We start from the raw sequence: 21,640 nt of genomic DNA, 5'->3' as shown, positions 1-21,640 counted from the left end.
GAACTACTTACCGTATTTACTCGTATCTAAGCCGCACTTTTTTCCGGTTTTTGTAATCCAAGAAACCGCCTGCGGCTTAGAATCGAGTGCAAAGCAAGCGGAAGTCCTGAAAAATGTTGGTAGGTCCCACCACAACTAACTTCTGCCGTCAAATATATGTAGCGCTACACAGGCATGCTTTGTAGGCACAAAGATAAATACTGGCGCCAAAACCTCTGCGTCAGTAAATAAATTTAAAAGAAAAGGTAGAAGACGAGCTTTTTTTTCTCCGCCCCGAGTTTCGACCACTGCATTTTCATACATTATCCAACGAAGTAAATACAAATTCCGTATTGTTCATCTTAGAATGTAGCAGAATTTCAATGTACTACAAAAATCCGACTGGCAAGATTGTTTGGGATGTTTGTCAATATGGCCAACTCTACGTTCTGAATTTTTTCCTACCAGTGAGAAGAGATGGTTGCTAATAGGAACCTGATGAAATGTGAATCACATGCAGTATTCTCTTCACCATAAGAATAATACGAATATAAACATTTTGCCATGTATTCTTGCGTGTTTGCTGCTATCTCATTTAAATCCTGTCTGCCTAATAAACTACGAAACTAGAGTGAGACAACAGCAACCGCGGAAGAACATACGTATCGTGTCATGTTTATATTCGTATTATTCTTATGCGTAATAGTGATACAGTCAGAAATGAAGCACAGCAACTGACTAGATTTTTAAATCTAAGATGACTCTAATTTCTATGCAGAATTTGATGTACTAAAGAAGCGGCCGCAAAGATTTTCAAACGGTGAAAAATTTTCGCCTAACTCTCGTTCAGAACATGTTCTGTCATACGCAGTCTATTATTTGGTTCTTGTTGATCATTATCAAAGAAAGCAGCAGTGTAAGTAACAACAAATAGCAGTCTCTTGCCATTGTTTCGCTAATGAGACGATTCCTCTCTCTTTTTTTAAAAAATTGTAAGCGGCGGTAGCGCGCACAAAAGCAAGCCATGCCGCGAGCGGCGACAGGCCGTAAACACGCACTATCAGAATGCGACAAACAATGCATGACACAGTATAGTAATGCATTTTCAGCTTAGAGTGACGTAAACACCTATAACAAAGAAGACGGCACTTATCAGATCAAAGGAAAATAAGCAATCGATTCATACCAGATGAAGTACGTGAAAAAGGAAGGGTACCCGTATAAATACGGACGGAGCGCCTGACGCATAGCAATGGCTACCTGGTAAAGCTAAACTGCTAAGCTTACGACTCGAACAAAACTACTGTAGCTGTGTCGTCATTCAATCGACCTAAATTGTGTCTCATATTACAATGGACCAACTTTGTTTCGATTTGGAGGTGCGGCCAAAAACTTTTCTCTCCCCTTGAATTTCAAGTCTCAAATTTCAGGTGCGGCTTAGATTCGGGAATTATTTTTTTTTTTCTTTTATCTCGAGTCTCATTTTTCAGGTGCGGCTTAGATTCGAGTAAATACGGTAAGTGGAGAGCCCCCAGTCTGTTGATAAAATCGGCAGAGTTCCGTACATGATGTGAACATTTGCCAACAAATGGTCTCAATATAGAAGCTAGATGTTTGGCTAAATCATATGTGGGTGCGTCAATATTACTCACTATAGGCCGTAAAGGCAGACCTTCTTTATGCACTTTAGGAAGACCATACAGTCTCGATGGAACGCTGCCGTGTGGTCTTAACCGCACACCGTGACTGTATGGTCTTCCTAAAGTGCATAAAGAAGGTCTGCCTTTACGGCCTATAGTGAGTAATATTGACGCACCCACATATGATTTAGCCAAACATCTAGCTTCTATATTGAGACCATTTGTTGGCAAATGTTCACATCATATACGGAACTCTGCCGATTTTATCAACAGACTGGAGGCTCTCCACTTAAGTAGTTCAGATCTTCTGGCGAGTTTTGATGTAGTTTCTCTTTTCACAAAAGTACCTCTTGTGGATTCCTTGATTCTAATTGGTCAACAGTTTGAATTAGACATCACTGATTTGTTTCGACATGCTCTTTCCTTAACTTATTTTATGTTTAACCAGGAATATTTTGAACAGTCTGATGGTGTCGCCATGGGCGGCCCTCTGTCTCCTTTGGTGGCTAACCTTTTTATGGAGGATTCTGAGGAGCGAGCACTTGAATCACAGGTTGTAAACCAACGGTTTTTTGGAGATACGTTGCTGATACTTTCATAGTGTGGCACCATGGTGAAGAAAAGTTTGTGGAGTTTTTTCATCATCTTAACTCCATCTATGAGAATATTTGATTTACTATGGAACTAGAGAAAGATGGCTGCCTTCCATTCCTGGATGTTTTGGTTAAATGGAAGGGTGACGGTTCGATGGGACATTCTTTCTATTGTAAGCCCACTCACACTGATTTGTACTTGCATTCTTCAAGTTGCCATCACCCATCCCAGGCCATGAGTGTACTTAAAACCCTCGTGCACAGTGCACATACGGTACTGGATGCAGAGAATTTGCCTAAGGAACTTGCACATTTAAGGACGGTGTTCAGAGTCAATGGACACTAAAATGTAGACGTTCACGGCCGAAAATGACATGTCCATTATGATTGCCCGGGCTGTTATGCCATGGCTGGTTGATTAATTTTGTCTCAATTCCCAACGTTTCGTCCCCGTCTGCGGGAGACATCTTCAAGGGGGCCTGTAGCTCGATGGAAGGTCCAACACACCCGCTGGCTCGCTACTGATTGTCAGACTGTGTGTGTGTGTGTGTGTGTGTGTGTGTGTGTGTTTTAATCTGGAAGGGAATCCCTGTTTCTGTAAATATACTTTTGAAGACTAAACAGTATAATTATTTAGTCATCTGTTATAAATGGGTAAACACAAATCTACAGGAAAAATGTGGTTTGCTGTAGAGCTCACAAATACTTTTCTATTTAAAACTGATTTTAGGTGCCATTTTCATTTACCTAGTGTTAATAAATGTTTGTTTTGTTGAACAGCATACCCAGTACAGGTGGCAGAATACAACTGTTCATATGCATTTCACAATAACCTGATGGACTGACACCATTCAAGAATGATTTGTAGATAGTTATAAAATTAAACTGTACTGTTTGATTTATGTTTTTGCACTGATGTTTTTCACGGAAAGTGCCTTCAGTAAATCTTTATTATATGCTTCCATTTACTTCCTCTCAAAACTTGTTAACATTTTTGCTTTATTTTTTAGAGTCATTTATTTTCCTTTTGGGCACCAGTATTTTTTCTTCTTTTCCTTTTGCCTTTCATTTTAGTCATACGGAAATTTGGTGGGAAAATGTGGTGGGGGTATTGTAACAATACAAAGCAAAGGCATTTTGTAAATATAACCAATAGTCATTGGCCATTCTTCCACATTTTAGTAAGCTTGTGAACACACACACTCTGTGGTAGACAAATGAGTCATCACATAGTCGGTGTGGGAAAGGCACAGCACAGCAAGGAGCAGGCTTATTCTGTTTCGGGTGCTCATGAGGGCAACAGGTATTGTACTTGACTAAAATGCTTTATTTAATAAGTGAGTTGACCCAGCCTGCATAGTTGTGATTTGGATGAAAAGGAAATTCAACAAATTATATTAGTACAGCAAGAAAATCTCTGACACTTTAAGAAAGAGATAATTAGAATTGTACAGTAATACATAAAATAAGGGAAAGGCAACCAGTCACCTATATCAGATTAATGCGCGGAACACAGTAACACAATAGAAAACAGTATTCACACTACATTTGAGCAGTAACTGCTTTTCTAGCAACAGTACATACATTCACACTCATGACCACACAGGCACCCAAATGTGGCCATGAGTGTGTGTGTGTGTGTGTGGGTATCTGCATGGTTGTGTGCTTGAATGTATGTACTGTTGCTATAAAAACAATGCTTGAAAGCTAGTGTGAATACTGCTTTCTGTTATGCACTACTGTGCTCCAGGCATTGATCCCCTACACGTGAGTGGTTCCCTTTACCTTATTTTATGTATTGATGCATCCAGAAATTTCTATTATTATTAAAATTGTATAGTCACATTCTCAGACTGAGCAAAATAATTCTGTTGTGTCATCTCAATGAAAGTTAAGAATGTTTAGCTGTCTGAAAGCAAAAGTGAAATTCATGAAACTGACATCACAGATTACATGACACTGGATATAAATGAGCTTTAAAAAGCTGGTGTCTAATATACCAGAGAAAACATGTCATTGAGTTTTTTCATTTATTTTTTTTTTCTTTTGAGATACATTCTAATAACATTAGAGCTCAATTCACTTTGCTTGATAGCTGAGTGACTTTTTATAAAGTAAAATTCATAAAACTACCTCATAAGTATATAAGACTACTAATTCCCTTCTACTTGGATAAGGGCATCAGGTAGATCACTAATCACTAAACTGAAATGTATCGAACTGCTACCTAAGAAATAACTACTTTTCTTGAGAGACTTTGGAATTCATCGTGTTTGAATAACTGTGCAATAATGCTGGTTCATAAGTAGGTTTGTAGCCATTTCAGTGTCTTGCCCTTAATTTCACATAACCTTAGTCTGTCCTACATGTCACACAATGATGGGCATACTTAACACTTACAGAAACCATCAATGTTGACTCTTTTCTGTCCAATGCATCCTCAACTCTCAGAGTAGATAATAGAATCTCACCATCTGTAGCGATTCTTCTGTAAACCTGTCTGTGCCTTACACAAGATTTCTTCAGTGTCAAAAACTGGAAAGGAAATTTCTATTCCCTGGGGAGGATTACCTGGCATAAGGACTGGGATTATTACAGCCTTTGTTCTTCAGACATGGAATTTCTGTTTCCCAAATTTTATTAAAAAGATGGAACAATTTTGATCGACATCTTTCAAAAATGTAACAACAACATCATTATGAAGACAAGGACTTTTCTCCATGTTTAAGGATTTTTTTGTGCATTAGAATTCAAATGATGGCAATGACAAAGTAAGAACAGAACTTGTTAAATTTTTCTATCAATCACTGTCTTTAGGCCATGTTCCCTCATCTGATTTAAGAAGGTTTTTATACACTCTGCTCTCTGCAATTATAGCAGAACTAAATTTGAATAATTTTGTACTTTCCATTCTGTAACCTAAATTAACCAGAAACTTTAAAAACACTCTCTTTTACTTTTCGTCACCGTTTTCTTCAAACTGGCCACATTCCCTTCCCAGTCTATAAAAATTGAGTTTTCATGGAAGCCAATATTTTTAAACTCTAAATCTGTTTCTATCGATCTCTAGCAAGACTGTCTGTCAGCTTTTTTTTTTAAATACCAACTACATTTTGTCTCTCTGATTCTGTTCTCGCATTTCTTGCTTTCTACACACATTCTAGTCATAAAGTGATCCAAGCTGTGATCACTTGCAATTTTTCTTGTTTATTATTTACCAACACACGAAAAAGTCAATTCAGAAATAGTTTTAGTTCAAATATAATGAGAAGATATGATGGAATATGATCTCGATTACATATCAGTTTTATGAAAATATGGAACTCAAGAATTCTTCAACCAGTTTCTGATTCTGCAACATTTTACATGTCCTTCTATTATGTTTTTAATGGTTTTGGTCCTTTTGCACTGGGACAAGCAATCTGCATTTTAATGGAACACACTACGATGTTCTTCCTTGTGGTCCTCTTAAAATTATCCCCAATAGTGTTTCTAAAGAGGGAATTGCTATGTATCCAGAATATCTGTCAATAGAAGCACCAATGTGAGCTCTTTTCTAGGTCATTTCACATCACCAAAGGTGCTCTATGCCGAGGTCCCTGCATTTTGAAGTGAAGGTTCTGACGAATGGTATGTCCCTACTTATGAATAATGAGGCAATTTAGCAGTGTTATTTTGTAGAACCACATAAAAAATGAATAAGGAATCAAAAACAGAAAAAACCAGTAACTCTGCCATATGACAAAGCTGGAGAAGCCTCACACATTCATTAACTTATCTCACTCTTTATGATAGGTCCCCAAGCCTGAATTGAGATCACTTTTTTCTAAAACTAGCTCAATAATTCTACAACAATCTAGATATGAAAAAATGTAGTTTATATGACAAAATAGTAGCAATGTATAATCTGAATGCCAGGTAAAATAATGTAATATATATCCTAAAAGTTAATTTGAGGTAAAGTTCCTTCCTCAGGGAGGAATGAGGCATAGGTTGGAAAAGACTGGAAAGGAGTGTCAGATCACTCAGACCCTAGGCTGAGAGGAACCCACCTCTTATGAGGGGAAGAGGAGACAAAGAGTAAATACTAAGTGCATAGATGGAGACCACAAGCTTTACAATTCCATTAATGTATTTTAAAGTTCTTGCTACTACTAACACCAAAACATGTACAAGATAAATAAACCTTATTAATTTTAATTCACATTTATGCTAAACATTTTTAACTGACAAAAAGCTATATTTATTTAATCCTTAATAATTTCATAAATATTTGTCTCTACTAAGTGGCCCATTGGAAAAGGACCCATCCCAACAAATTACTGAAATGACTTTATGTATCCTGGCTCCACTTGTGATCAGTTTACACAATATTGTGATTAAATCATTCTTCACAAGGTTGCAGGGGAAATTTAGTTTTGCAGTACAATTCCTATGTTCCCACTTAAGTCAACGTAGGAACCATCCAAGTACGCAGAGCATATTCACATTGTTTGGCACCTAAAAGTGGCTTGTCTTATTTAGCAATGGCTGGGGCATGGCTGTTTTAACAAATGTTTCAGCTAACATAACTAGTGATGTTGGTAATGAACATAAATCCATGAGGAGAAGGAGTCATAGTTATGAAAAAAACCAGTAGAAATGCATATATGTTGCAAACTGTAGCTTAATTCAATGCTTTTATGGATACACTTCCAGATGTGCTCATTTTGTTGTCTGTAGAACATCTAGGCAATATGCAATTTCTCTCCATGTGTCTGCCAAAATTTCTTCCCTCACTGCCTCTAAAGCAGCCCGCACTCAGCCATTTTTCAGTGTACTCAGCCAGTGTTTCAGCGTCAGGAACTGGGGAACTGAACACTTCATCCGTAACATAAAACAACAACAAAGGCAAGGGGTTAATGTCTAGTTAATGTGGTGCCCATAATATTGCACTGCCTCTATTGATCAATCTGTCCAGAAAGGTTTCACCCAAGAACTGGCAAACAAATAACCTGCTGTGTGGGCAGTGCACCATCTTGATGACACATTACCCATGGTTAAAAGTCATGTAACTGAGAAATGAGATGCTAGATACAAAGCACATGCAGAAGGGTACCCATAAACACTGCATGAGATAAGTTACCATTTGCAACTAACCACATAGCTATATCTATCATAGTTCCTTAGAAATACATTTTTGTAATCAGGAAAAAGACTTTATGCTCATTCTGTATTTCCACCACTAGAAAAAAGATTACTGCACATAAGCTCATTGACATGAACAATGATTTAAGATGAACAGCAAAAATAAGAATTTCACAATGATGGGGCTATGGCTGCACTTGACTGTGGATGGTCTGAGAAAACTTAATGTATGGTTTTGTGGTCAGGAGTATGTTCCTTTAACGTTATGCTAGACCAGAAAAGTATATATATATATGCAGGTAGTTTAGTTACCTGGACATTGAACTGAACTCAGAAAAGCAGAGTAAACAATTCAGACACACATTAAAATGACAAATGATAATTTCACTAATCTAAATAAAATGTTAACAGGAGGAAATTTATCAGCTGACAAGCAGGAAGTGCACATTACACAGACACTGCAGATTAGACATATGTGTAAAATTTTCTGTGTCTGGCATATCAACAGAAGAAAAAAAAATAGTCTGCAAAATTGCAAGGGAAATGCCCAGTGCTGTGTGATGTCAATTTTCTGATAAAATACTCTTACGGGAGGTCAGTGCAAAAGTTGAAATTTGATATTATATCCCTCATGAAATTTATACCTTCTGTGCATCAGACGTTCAATAGAAATCTTCTAAATCTAAAACTGGTAATGTTGATTGGGACATGTACCTAAAAATTGATGTTTTAAAATATGCACATGATTTCAGATTTTCATTATTTATACTTACTTGGTTGTGTGTGTCTTCTTTATGAAATGAAAGTAAATTTCTGCTGTCATAAGAAAGAATTTTTAGCTGATGAACCCTCAAATACCATGACTTTTATCCATTTCTGTACTAGAGATTTGAAAGATGACAAATTATGGATCATTCAAAAATAGATAACATAGCCTCTTGTAAGCTTTCAAGTAAAAGGACTGTCAAGTTTTGTACTGCTGTGCTAAAAATAATTCTGAAAGACTTGTGTGTCGGCCAAAAACAAACTTAGGAGTTTTTTTCTCAAAACTAACTCCAAATGGGATATATCCTTCCTCCACTGAGCCACCCAATTGTAAAAGCATGCTTTACTCACCCATAAAAATAACGGCTTGGTCTTACTGCAATATATATTATAAGAATGACACATATGAAGAGATATGATCCATAATATATTGCATTATCAATCAAAGCTGATTTAAGTTTACCCCGGATTGTAAAGTCCCCAGCTTTTATATATGACTGCATTAAGGGCAGTACAAGCCTGAAAACAAGAAAACATTTCATAGTGCTTGCATTAAATTGGCTATTAACACAAAAGAAGCATACATGACTAAACCTGGAACATTTATGCAATGAAGTAAGGAACTCTACGCTACTCAGTGCAATTGTAAATATGATGTCAATAAAGGTGATACGAGATTGGAGATTTTGATGTTAAACTACATACAGGGTGCATTCATGATGATGATGATGATGACGATGATGATGATGATGATGATACAAACTTTCAGGGATGATGGATAAGGTAAATGTATCAATTTCAGTTTGGGGACCCTGGTCTGGAAATGACCAAGTCTAAAGTTATGAGCGAAAATCATTCTGATGCCTGTGACACCAGAATACATGTACTAGTACTGTAGCATAAGCAACCTTCTGAGATGGTAGTATGGAAGAAAGTAGCAGCAGCAGCAGCAGCAGCAGCAGCAGCAGCAGTAGTAGTAGTAGGAGTAATAATAATAATAATAATAATAATAATAATAATAATAATAATAATTAGTCCTGTAAAGAGAGGCTCTAAAATGCATAACTTTAGAACTACAAGCACTTGCTCATTTATGATACTGTGAAACATCTCTTCTAATGGAGAAGTGGCCTTAGCTCTTAAGGTATGCATTTTAAAGCTTGCTTGTTTTGGTCCATAATACCACCTCTGAAAGTTGCCCACTCTATAATCTTAACAACAACAGTACTGATACATGTGTTCCACTGTCAGAGGTATTGGAATGATTTTTGTTCATAACTTTCAGCTATCATTTCCAAAGTAGGGTCCCTTACCTCAAAGTGATACATTTAACCTTCTCAATCATCCTTGACGGTTTGTAACATCACAGAATCACCCTTCACAAATCTGAAAAACTCAAGTCTTAAAAGCACTCAGACCGTAAGTTGGTTATGATGAAGAGAGAAGACAAAAAAATGAAGAAGAAGAAGAAGTAGTCAGAGAGAGCAGAAGAGCAAAGATAGTACTTTGGCAGGCACTGTGTTAGCTTCAGTTCAGAGATAACAGAGGGGACAGATTGAGAAGTAAGGATGGATTAAAAGAAACAGAGAAATGAAAAGGGGAAAGAATAATGAAGTTAAGAACTAGAAAAAAGGGCAAAAGAAAATGGGAAAAATAAAATAGAGAGAAGAAATATTAAAACAGAGAGGGAAAATTGAGTTAAACATATATCAACAATTGATTTCTAATAAACTGAAAAAGAGGAAGGATTGTTAACCATGTAGGAGGCAATCTGAGGGCATATGTTTTGGAAAGGTATGTGTTTTGGAAAGGTACTCTAAGAAATTATTTTAAACTCAACATCTATATTTGGAAAAGAATGTCAATCACAACTGAGATTTCATATCAACAAAAGAAAAAAAAATTTTTTCAAAATAACAACAATTATAGTAACAATCATTTTGGAATCAATAGGTTACATTATGTGCATGTGAAGAAGCAATCTAATAAAGCAGTACCCCTCAGATACACATCTATTCCTTTTTCCTGATCAAGGACCTGCTAATATGGAGGATTTTCTCTGAGAACCATAAAATCTCCACAAGTGGCAACAGCCACAAACTATAAGCAAAGTTTTTTTTTTTTTTCACTTCTGTTTTGAATTATGGCAGTTGGATCAGCTTAACTGACTTTGTATGGGATGGATCTTCTTTTATTCTCTGTAGACTGCTGTAGTTGAGTAGGTGTTTAAAAAACTCGTTTTCGAGTTTCATCTGTTCACGCCAGAACAATGAGGTTTTCAGATTTGGATATGATAGCCTTAAACTTACTTGAGTAAAGCTTAAGAAATGTACATATCTGCAGCAGCAGCAGTAGTAGTAATGTGGAAACCTCAAACAGCTCTTTTAGCAAATTTCTAATGGAGGTGGTAACTTCAGGAAGGTTGTAATCAAGGTCAGGAAATAGAGATACTTAAAAGGCAGAGCAGAATGAAACAAATCCCAACAACGTCTTGGGAAGAAGTCATTATGTTGAAAGGCTTAACAAGATGAGTGCTGGTGTGAGATACTAGCCACAAACTGGGTACCTTGTGAATGCCTGCAAGATAAAGTAAGGAACACAAAAAAAAAAGAGTAAAAGCGATAGAAATGTCAGGAAGAACTTCCCAGACAGTGATCAGCAGACTGTAAATCACCTGACATCAGTGTAGATGTATGAGCCAAGATAGTGCTGTAATGTGAGTGGAAATGCAATCTGGTACAAGTTCAAGAGAAATATCAAGGAACTGACAGGAGTTCTAAACTGAAAATGGTTACAAACGAGCTAATAGAGACATTAATTATTTAGTATGGACAAAGTTGTATGTAATGATGAGACTGTACAGTTTCATTACACACTACAGCTTTCATCTGAGATTTGTTACATACTGAGATACAGATGTAAAAAATCTCTTTAGGCAGGCAGATCTCTGGACATACTTAAGTATGTTATTAAGCCTCTTCCAACATTGCAGAAAATCTTGTATTGTGGGCTACCACAGCTGTATAACTGTACCATGGTGAAAAAGTGACAACTTCAGCTGTATGATAAATATTTATGGTCCACTAGTTTCACGGTGTTAGAGCCACATCTTCACAGATAAATATTTATTTTATACCTTGGTTCAAGCAATAACCACTAGATGGTCAAACATTCTCTGTCCAATTGTAATAATTTTTTTTAACCATCCAACATGTTGGTAATCAAGTTAACTTGACTAGTTGCCTCTTCAACAGTTAAAACAATTATTACAACTGGACACAGAATGTTTGGTCATCTACTGGTTACCACTTGAACCAAGTTATGAAATAAATATGTATCCCTGAAGATGTAGCTCTAATGCTATGAAACTTTGGATCATAAATAAATATTTATCATAGAGCCAAAGTGGTCTTCATCATCATGATGCTCTGCCAACATGGAATTGGAATAAAAGTATGGTACTATTATCCAATTTTGTTGTTTTGAGCATTTTCAAAATTTTCTGAGAATGTGCTGTGAGTTAAATTTACGACTTTTTTTTTTTTTAGAACAACACCTTCAGATCCTGTGTGTCTTAATTCTTTTGATATTTTGCAAAAGTTCTAAATCCTATGAAAGAGAGCACAGCTTGTTCACATCACAAATTTAATCTTCACAACAGAAAGCAGTACATCTCAATTCCATAGCCACAATAAGCACTCTGATGTTTTTTCACATACCACGCCAGTAAAAAATAAATAAAAACACTAGACATCTTACCAAAATGGCAGCTAATGAAATATTTAAGAATATCGGTAAATGCTTAAAATGACAGACTGCTATTAGCAACAATGAAAGGAGCAAGAATAGCCATGCTCATGATATAGGTGAGACACTGAGTAATCATTAAGCATATAAATAAGATGAAAATGTTACTGAGACTTTGGGCAATTGCTCCCTACAGAACAAACTAATGAAAAGCAATTTTCAATCTTGTTTGGGCATCTGTTGACCACTCAATGCCTGAATTATATGGCGCATGGTTACCTTCACATCTTAAGTTATTTGTATTCAATGTTTGTATAAATAGGAGAACTATTCATCCAGAATAAAAGTTCAGTTCTGTTCAGTCCTTTTCTGTTCTGTTCTGGTTGTACATTGGTTTTCATAATAAACATGCTTTCAGTATTTAGTGTTATGCTTAATCCGTTTAATCTGCTTTTGGACTTGAACTTGATTCTCTGTTTGGTAGAGACGCTAGGTATTTCAAGACATCTAAATCAACACTGGCTCCAATTAGACAACATAAAACTCAGTTGCCTACATTGGCAGGAACCAGAATACAAGCAATACATTCTTCCCAAATTCAATATATTCAGGATACCATGGATTCCAAAACAGTAACAAACAAGTTGCACATCAAGCATCGAATAAGTGTTTCTGGAAGTGCTTCTCAAGATCCAATGAAATGGCTGAAAGGATTTGACTGACTAGGAACCCCTTAAATGTGAGGTCGCGAAAAGCCAATGATGTTTACGGCATTCGATGCCCCAAATATTGTTTACCATGCAACCACACTATTGGCTGCTAATGGCAATGCAGTGGACAGACTGACTGACTGATTGATTGATTGAGGGGGGTTACGGGACTAAACGGTGAGGTCATCGGTCCTGCAGTTCAAAAGATATCTGCATCAGAGGTGTCAACAAAAAAGAGAGGAAGCTAAAAACACACACAGTAGAAGGCATAAAAGGGAAGGTCAAATTGAAGAACTGGAAAAACAGAGGGATAAAAGAGTGATCCTTGGATGGGGGAGTGGTCATGGGCCCCAGACCCAGAAAAAACAAAGAAAGGCCCCAACCACGACCTCTTGTCCCTCCTCCAGGGGGAAAGCAAAACCTTATAACTGAAAATAAAAATCACTTTCATGAAAGAAACTGAGGGCCTGTTCAGCCAACTGTGAACTGTCTGCTAATACTAAAGACAAGAAATTTGGAAGACCATACTTAGTATGAACGGCCAAAAGAAGGGGACATTCCACCAATATATATGATACCGTCAGTCTGGCTCTACAACCATATTGTGGGGGTGGCTTGTTACGCAAGGGGGAGGGGGGGGGGGGGGGGATAGGTGAGCCTAGTATGACCGATGCTTACATGGCATAAGCCTGTGGACTTCTTTCGAGAGGAGCAGAAGGAAAAACGCCAAATTGCAGTAGTCTCCTTCATTGTGCGGAGTTTATTAGTGAGAGCAATAGCGCACCAGATGTCGTTCCACTTTTGGGGAGAAAGAGATTTGATGTGAATCATGAAAGGGAATTGGGGTGAGGGGTCAGTATCTGCATCTCTAGCCAAATGGTCAACCAGTTCATTCCCTATGATGCCCACATGACTTGAGACCCAGAGAAAGACAACTGAGCAAGCTGCATGGCCAAGGGAAAAGAGGAGCTTGTGGATAGCAGAGACCAAACGGCAACGTGTGTAGCATTGGTCTATAGCCTGCAGACTGCTCACTGAGTCAGTACATATTAAGACACTGTGGAGGCCTGAGTAACAAAATGGAGGCCCATGTTAATGGCTAGCACCTCTGCTATGAACACACTACATGATCCTGGCAATAAATGGTGTTCCTTGCCAGTAGGAGACTAAAAGCATTCCCGCCCTATCTATCATTTTAGAACCATCAAGGCAGAGATGGTAGCACCCTAACTCCCCAAGGATGGAACATACAAGACACTGGTATATCACAGGGGCGACAGAGACCTTAGGACCCTGGAATAGGTCAGCTCTAATCCGTTGTCAAGGCATCATCCAAGGGAAAGGGGGGCAGGGGGGGGGGGGGTTTGCAGGAGGAAATACACAGGGCACATTCCAGCAGTGACTGGAGATGGAGATCCCAACAGAGGGAAGTGAGATGCATTCCAACTGGCAATCCCACTCGAGGGCCGGTATCAGGAGGGAGACATCCCTCATTTGCAAAGAGGATGAGACACATGGGATGGTGAGGGAACATTCGAATGGTGGCTGCATAAGAAACCAGGAGGTGGCTTTGTCGTATTTGTAGAGGGGAAATCCCCATTTGTGTGAGGGGTCTGTCGACAGGACTAGTGCAGAAGGCACCAACATCCAAACACACCCCATAATGATGAACACGGTCAAGCAGTTTCAGAGTGGAAGGAGCTGCTGAGCAATAAACCTGACAACCATAACCTAGTCCGGACAAAACCAGAGCACGGTATAGATGGTCTGCACCTCAAGATGTGTGGGCCAGGAGGCGGAGAACATTAAGCTTCCACATGCATGTTGTCTTCAGGTGACGAATATGGGGCAACCATGTTAGATTTTGATCAAAAAGAAGGCTGAAGAAACAGAACTGCACTACAACATATAGGTGCTGGTCACTTAAATAAAATTCTGGATCAGGGTGTACTGTAGGTCTATGGCAAAAATGCATAACCCACTTTTCAGAGGGAGAAACCTGGAAGCCATGAGGAAGGACCCATGCAAAGGCCCATCAGATGGCACCTTAGAGCTGGTGTTCAGCAGATGCTGCTACGTGGGAGCTGCATCAGATGAAAAAATAATCGACATACGATGCCGGGGTAACCACAGAGGCCCAACAGAAAGTACAAGCCCACTGATGGCAATGAGGAAGATTGTGATATTTAACAGAGAACCCTGTGGGATACCGTTCTCCTGGGTCCGAGAGGTACTGAGTCAAGTGCCAACTCAAACCCAGAAGAGTTAGAGGCAAAAAAAACTTATGGATAAAAATCAAAAGGGGGCCATGAAAGCCCCAGTTATGGAGGGTAAGTAAAATGCAATGGTGCCAAGCTGTGTCATATGCCTTATGTAGGTCAAAGAAGACCGCGATAAGGTGTTGGCAGTTAGTAAAAGCCTATCTGATTGCTGTTTCCAATCTGAGTAAATGGTCAGCTGCAGATCATCCTTCCTGGAAGGCACACCCATATGAGGACAAAGACCCTGAAATTTGAGTACCCAACATAATCGGAAGCTAATAATCCTCTTGAGCAGTTTACAAAGTACATTGTTCAGGCTAATCACTCAGTAGCAGTTGAGAGACGTCAGGTTTTTCTTGGGCTTAAGGTCAGGAACAACTATGCTGCCTTGCCATTGCAAGGGGGAAGGCACCTGCGAGCCAAATGTGGTTGAAGACCCTGAGTAGATGTTGCCTCTGGGTAAAGTCCATGTGTTGTATCATCTGGTTGTTGATGGAATCCAGGCCTGGGGCTGGGTCATGTGAAGAGGAAAGAGCCTGCACAAATTCCTAGTGAAGGGTTCATTATAGGCTTCAGTTTGGTGGGAATTGAAACAGGGGATAGGGTGGGGGGGGGGGGGGGGGGGAGGATTCTCCAACTTGTAGTTTCTGCCAGAGAACAGAGAAAAGTAACAGAATAGGAAGAAGACACTGATGCTGTCATAAAATGTGTTGCGAGGTGTTCTGCAAGGACCTACAGATCAGTACACAGAGCAGCCTGTAGGGTAAGAGCCAGGACAGCTAACTGATGCTGGTGCCCCAAAAGGCTAAGGAGCTTGGATAAAACCTGTGATGAAGAGACACACGGCACCAGGTAGGAAACACAGTGCTCCCAGCATTCCTGTTTACTCTGCTTAATAAGGCAGTGGCCCTTAGCACGGAGATGCTTACAAGTGATAAGGTTGATTTATGAAGAGTGTCATTTTAATCATTGCAGCACCCATCGGCGGTCCTATATAGTGACTGCGACATCCTCGGTCCACCGTGGTACTGGCTGACAATGAGGGGGACCTGAGAATAGGGGACAGCAGTACCAGCAGCACGAAGAATAGTGTCGAGACATCTTGCATGACCGCATTAATTAAATCCGAGAGGGAGGTGTTGAAGTGCATAGCAGATGTATATAAAGCACAATTAGCTCTGCGGAATGACCAACGTGGGGGCCTGTCTGCTTGGCGGTGGCAGGGGAATGATAGAATCACTGGAAAGTGGTCACTATCACAAAGATCATGGGGTGATCAATGTAGTGAAACCACGAGAGCAGGGGAGGAGATCATGAGGTCAATAGCAGAAAAGCAAAGCCTGTAATAAGTTGGCCAATTAGAGGACCCTTACCTGTCAATGTGGCACTCCCCCACAGGTGGTGGTGTGCATTGAAGTCCCCAAGGAGGAGATATGAGGGTGGGAGTTGCTGTATTAAGGTAGGCACTTCATTGTAAGAAAGTGGTCTATCTGGTGGGAGGTAGACATTGCTCGGGTTGTTCGCACTCGTACTGCTATTGCTTCCCGGTTAGTATGAAGGGGAATCGAGTCACTAACAACATTGGTGCAAAACAAGGAGCAGATCCCTCCAGATGCAATCCTGGGGCCAGCACGGCTCTGGCAGTATGCCCGATAACACTGAAACATTGGAGAGTGGTCATCATCGAAACGCATGTCTTTAAGAACAGACAGAATGCAGAATAAAAAGAATCAAGGCATTGTATTTCCAGTATGTGACGATAATATCTGTTGCAATTCCACTGGATTAGTATACAGCGAGAGTCCAGGTTAGACATAAAGAAGCTGAAAGGAATTCCTGTCACTCAGTCAGTGGTCATCACTGCCGAGAATGGCATTACATCCATAAATAAGATGTCAGACGCAGGTTGTGAGGGGGTAAATGACATGTGCGGGGGCAACAGGGAGGCCTCCTCCTCCTCCTCCTACTACTACTCCTACTACTACTACTACTACTTCTACTACGGATGAGTGCAGGTCAGGGCAGCGAGACGCCGAGGGGAGGGGGCCTGGGAGAGGGAGGGGGGGGGGCGCCATCACTGGTGGGTGCCAAAGAAGTGGCGCAAATTCTTTGGCCAGGGAAGGGGAGCAGCACCCAGAGTGGAGGGTGTGGCAACCCTAGGAGAGGGGGAAGGCGAGGAGGAGGGGGACAGGGTTGAGGTACGGAAGAGGGAGAAGAGGGAAATGACATAACAGAGGCAAAAGTTGACAAAAGTGACACTGGATGGAGTTAATCATATTTTTGGCAAGCCTCAGCATAAGTTAAGTGATCCGGGGACCTGTACTCTTGGACGTTATTTCCTCTCTTGTAAGCTGAGCAACCTGATGAGTGTGGAGTGTGGCGTCATGACAATTTACACACACAAGATGTGGAAAACAGGGGCTTCCCTCCAGAGGGTCCACCGTACAGCGGGAAGACATATGCCCATAACGCAAGCACCAAAAGCACCTCATGGGTGGTGGGATGTACGGCTTCATGTCAAATCAGTAACTCATGACCTTGGCCTTCTCTGGGAAAGTATCTCCCTCAAAAGCCGGAATAAAGGTGCCAGTACCAGTGCGGTGGTCTTTATGAACTTGCTACACACATCAAACAAAATGAATGAAGTGTTGCTCCAGATTATCCTCATCAGTTTGCAGGATGAGGTCCCAACGAAAAATCACTCCCTGGACCACATCAGTGATTGGTGAGGGGTAATGGACACCGAGACATCACCTTCACGTGCATGAAGAGCTGCAGATTGGGTGGCAGAAGTAGTTTTGATCAACAGGGAGCCCGATCACATCTTACTGAGAGACTTCACTTTGCCAAACTTGTCCTCAAAATTCTCCACAAAAAACAACGGCTTTGTGGCAATTAATGTGTTCCCGTCATCCTAGTACAACCCGGTAGTTGGGAAAGTGTTTCATCCCAATATGGTGAGCCTGGCCCTCCTCCCAGGGAGTAACCAGAGGAGGGAAGGCTGCAGGTTCATACAAACCAGCATTTAATGAACATTTACCACTTGGAGCTACAGTCTTTGGAGAACAGCCAGATTTTTGCAGCTTGATATGCTTCATGCACCAAGCATCCGGCCTGATACCACCCACTCCGATTAGGGGCTGTCCCCATGGGCACAACCCAGTAGCCGCAGTAACTGGCACAGCAGCAATTGCTAGGTGTTCTGATGCTCCAGGATAACAACCAGCCACTCCTTGGCATACATCGGGAGGCAACAGCTCAAGTATCAGTAGTGTGATCCATGTGTTGTCAGAGGGTTCAGCCAGATATGTACATAACAGACCCATCACACGGACTAGTTACACGTGCTGGGGCTCTAGCAGGGTGGAGGGGCCTACGGTGGGGAAAGTAGTGGGGGAGAGGAACAGATACTCAGAAGGGAGTTCTTCCCTAAATGGCTCACACTAAAAATAGAACATTTAGAAGTGGAGGTCAAATCTCAAGGGTGGGCCAAAACACCAAAAAGGCTGAAAGAAAACAGGCAAGAAGAACAAAATTGGAAGCAATACAGAAAACCAGATGGAGGAGAGCCAGTTCAAAATAAATCAGAACACCAAGAGCAGGGAAGAAGGGGGCAGCATGGAAGAAGTGAAGTTGGGGAGGGAGGGGCTCGAGGAAGGAAATGCAGCCAGGGAAGGAAGAATGGGCTGCAATAGCTCAGGGCCCCATATGTATTATGCACCAACCCACGAAAGAACTGTGAGCCCCCAGGGAGGCAGGGCATGGGACTGGAGGTATCCAATGGTGAGCACAGCATGAGGTTACAGGGCACAGTTGAACCACTTAGTCGACAAGTAACTCTCACCTTTGTTACAGTGCTAGTGGTGTTGATACGAAGCAGAGCAATGGTGATGATAAACAAAGCAAACATTGCATTTAATGTACAACAGTTGCTGAAGTTGACATTTCACCAGAAAGGAACCCAAGGAATTTTACAGACTGAAAAAGAAGTGGCAAATGAAATGTTAGCATGTCCGCAAGATGAGTCAGAAGAACAAACATTTGCAAAAAAATGGCTCTGAGCACTATGGAACTTAACATCTGAGGTCACCAGTCCTCTAGAACTTATAACTACTTAAACGTAACTAACCTAAGGACATCACACACATCCATGCTCCAGGCATGATTCGAACCTGCAACCGTAGCGGTCACGCGGTTCCAGACTGAAGCACCTAGAACCGCACGGCCACACCGGCCGGCAACATTTGCAGAACAGAGGACAATATGTCAGTGTGTTTCCACTATGAACGTCCCGCACATGTTGTACATCACTGCAGAGAAAGAAGGTGAATTTTTGATAACTACTATTCTACCAAATGTCAACCATCACAACATTATTATTCATGCTAGTCAGATCTAGATGATTATAGTCGACCTGTGGTATGGAGCCCACTGCCATACTCTGTATGAAGAAGTTGCTCCCCAACACACCATAGCCATTCGCTGTTGCCATACAGAGGTACCACCAGCCAGACTTACGCCTAGCCACCAAATTTAGGAAAACTAAGCAAGGTAACCATCTATAGAGTTGAAGACACCACAGATAGTGGACAACAGTCTTCAATAAGTAAGGAAATCTGACTGACATCATCATCAATGGCCACCCTGTCTGAGCATTAGTCAACTCAGGAGCTTCCTTTTCTGTAATGCCAAAGACTTATCATAGCCAACTAAAAATAGATGGTTTCATGATATGAAACTGATTGTGCTGAAAGTCACAAATGGGAAATACAGGTGGCTAACAGGAATGGGTATTCCAATAACTATCAATGACAGAATGCAGCTCTATGAATTTGTTGTTTTAGTAGAATGTAATGTACATTACATTTATTAAGAAAAATGTGCACAGTGTGCTCTAGTCCTTGTTTTATTACTGAGATTCATCCTTCTGCCCCCCCCCCTTTTTTTCGCATATATTCTTCCACAATGTTCATTACACAATTCACACACGCAGTCTCCATTCAGCTGGTGGAACCTAGTTTTGGCAGAACTTGAGGTGAAAACCATATGTTGCCTATTATTTACAACATGCTGAAGTTTGTAGTTTGCCTGTTATCATTCTTCCATTATTATGGCATCAATTGAGTAGAAATTGTACCAGGTAGAGCTTTTTTCCTATGAGTATTTGGCATGTGCTTTTGTAGGCCTTTGTGTTTGGCAGGAGTATCTGCATTCTGACGTTGTCTATGAAGGCTTCTTTTGTTAAGATGTCAGCCAGTCTTGGAGGCACTGACTTCCTGATTCCCATGATTTGCTTCCTATAGCAGGATTTGCCTTTCTCTAATGTTACAAGGTTGTTCATGTAGTTTGCCCAAGACTGTGTGGGTTGTTGTGCCGTTTGTGCTATGGCCATTTTAAATGGTGTTATTGTCAGTTTTACTGAGAGTTATTGAGGCTGTTGGATATTGTAAATTGCTTTTATTACTGCTATTGTTCTTTCTTCCACATGGGTGTTGAATGATGTTTGCAGTGTAAATATTTTGGAACCACTTCTAGGGGTTTATTTTGGGAGGTCAGAGCATCTTTTGTGAGAGTTTACCAGCTTTTCTGAAAATCATGTGTTAGGTTTTGTTGTGATTTATTTGTAGGTCATTTTCCAAGGCCCAAGATGTGAGACTGTTTAGCATCTTTTGTAGCTCTTCCTTGTCTCTTGAACTTTTATCACATCACCCACATAAAGTACGAGTGTTGCTGTGCTGTCCATAATTATCTTTGTGATGTTTGCTGTTATGATGCTGAACAGTGTCTGACTGATCTGGTTTTGTTGTAGCACTTCATTTGCTTGTGTTAAATTCTTGGATAGCGTGATACCATCAGACATTTGAATGTGGTTGTATCTTATGATGTCAAAGTACTTTTGTTATTTGGCATGTGTCACCTATTAACAGGTTGAGTTCTCGGATGACTGTTTTTCTGTTAATAGCTTCGATGGCTCAGCAGAATGTTATGATGATGTTATTCTCAGCTGGGATTTCTTGCAGGTATCACAAGCAGCCATGGACTGTGGAAGATCTGAGCTCCAGACTGGTGAAGCTATTCCAAGAAGTACACATAACAAAGATTTCTCTGGGCAGTTGTTTGCCATTGAAGATGATGTTATCCCACAATCACGAATGAGATGAGTTCCAGTCATCAATTGAGATGCTCAGTTAAATTGTGAAGCTTTTGTCAATTGCTGCTAAGACTCACAAAAGAAATTTATGGGCAGCAATCTTGAAGTGTTTCCATGGCGCTCCTGTGATTCGTGAAGACCCTGAACAGAATCAGATGCAGCCATCACTGACCATACGTCTACCGATCCACTACACACTATTTAAGCCACTGGAATGCAAGATACATAAGCACATGCTGCAATTGCCTTCGGGGCATATGGTACCAATTCAGACTGCAACAGTGCCATTCCACCAAACCAGAATCGACCTCTAGGGGAAGTTCCTGAAGTCAACACAAGGGAACTGATGTGTAATGGTCTCCACTGACTACCTTACTCACTATGCAGTCAACAAAGCTGAGCCAACTGCAAGGTTCCTTGCAGAAGAATCATTTTAAAGCATGGAGCACTCAATGTGTTGATCTCTGAGCATGGAAAAGTTTTCCAGTTGAGACTAATATAAGAGGCAACTTCAAGTTGTGACATCACATAAAGGATATCAACTGCTTACCACCCACAGACAAATAGTAACACAGAATGCTTTAATAAGATGTTGGGAGATAGGCTCTTGATGTACAGTCTTAGACATAAAACCTGGCTGCTGGCTGGCTGCCAACGAGACTATATC

General features: G+C 40.4%; 1 protein-coding gene across 1 annotated transcript in view; it reads right to left on the bottom strand.

Annotated features, from left to right (window-relative positions):
• The window catches only part of LOC126469716 (LMBR1 domain-containing protein 2 homolog), a 111,393-nt gene that overhangs the window by 62,206 nt on the left and 27,547 nt on the right, over nt 1-21,640 (bottom strand). Inside the window, exon 3 of the mRNA XM_050096906.1 lies at nt 8,456-8,623. Coding sequence (XP_049952863.1) covers nt 8,456-8,623 — 168 coding nt within the window. The remainder of the gene's footprint in view (nt 1-8,455; nt 8,624-21,640) is intronic.

Source organism: Schistocerca serialis, chromosome 3, assembly GCF_023864345.2.
Source record: "Schistocerca serialis cubense isolate TAMUIC-IGC-003099 chromosome 3, iqSchSeri2.2, whole genome shotgun sequence".
Classification (NCBI taxonomy): domain Eukaryota; kingdom Metazoa; phylum Arthropoda; class Insecta; order Orthoptera; family Acrididae; genus Schistocerca; species Schistocerca serialis.
This window is presented reverse-complemented; position numbering and strand designations above follow the sequence as displayed.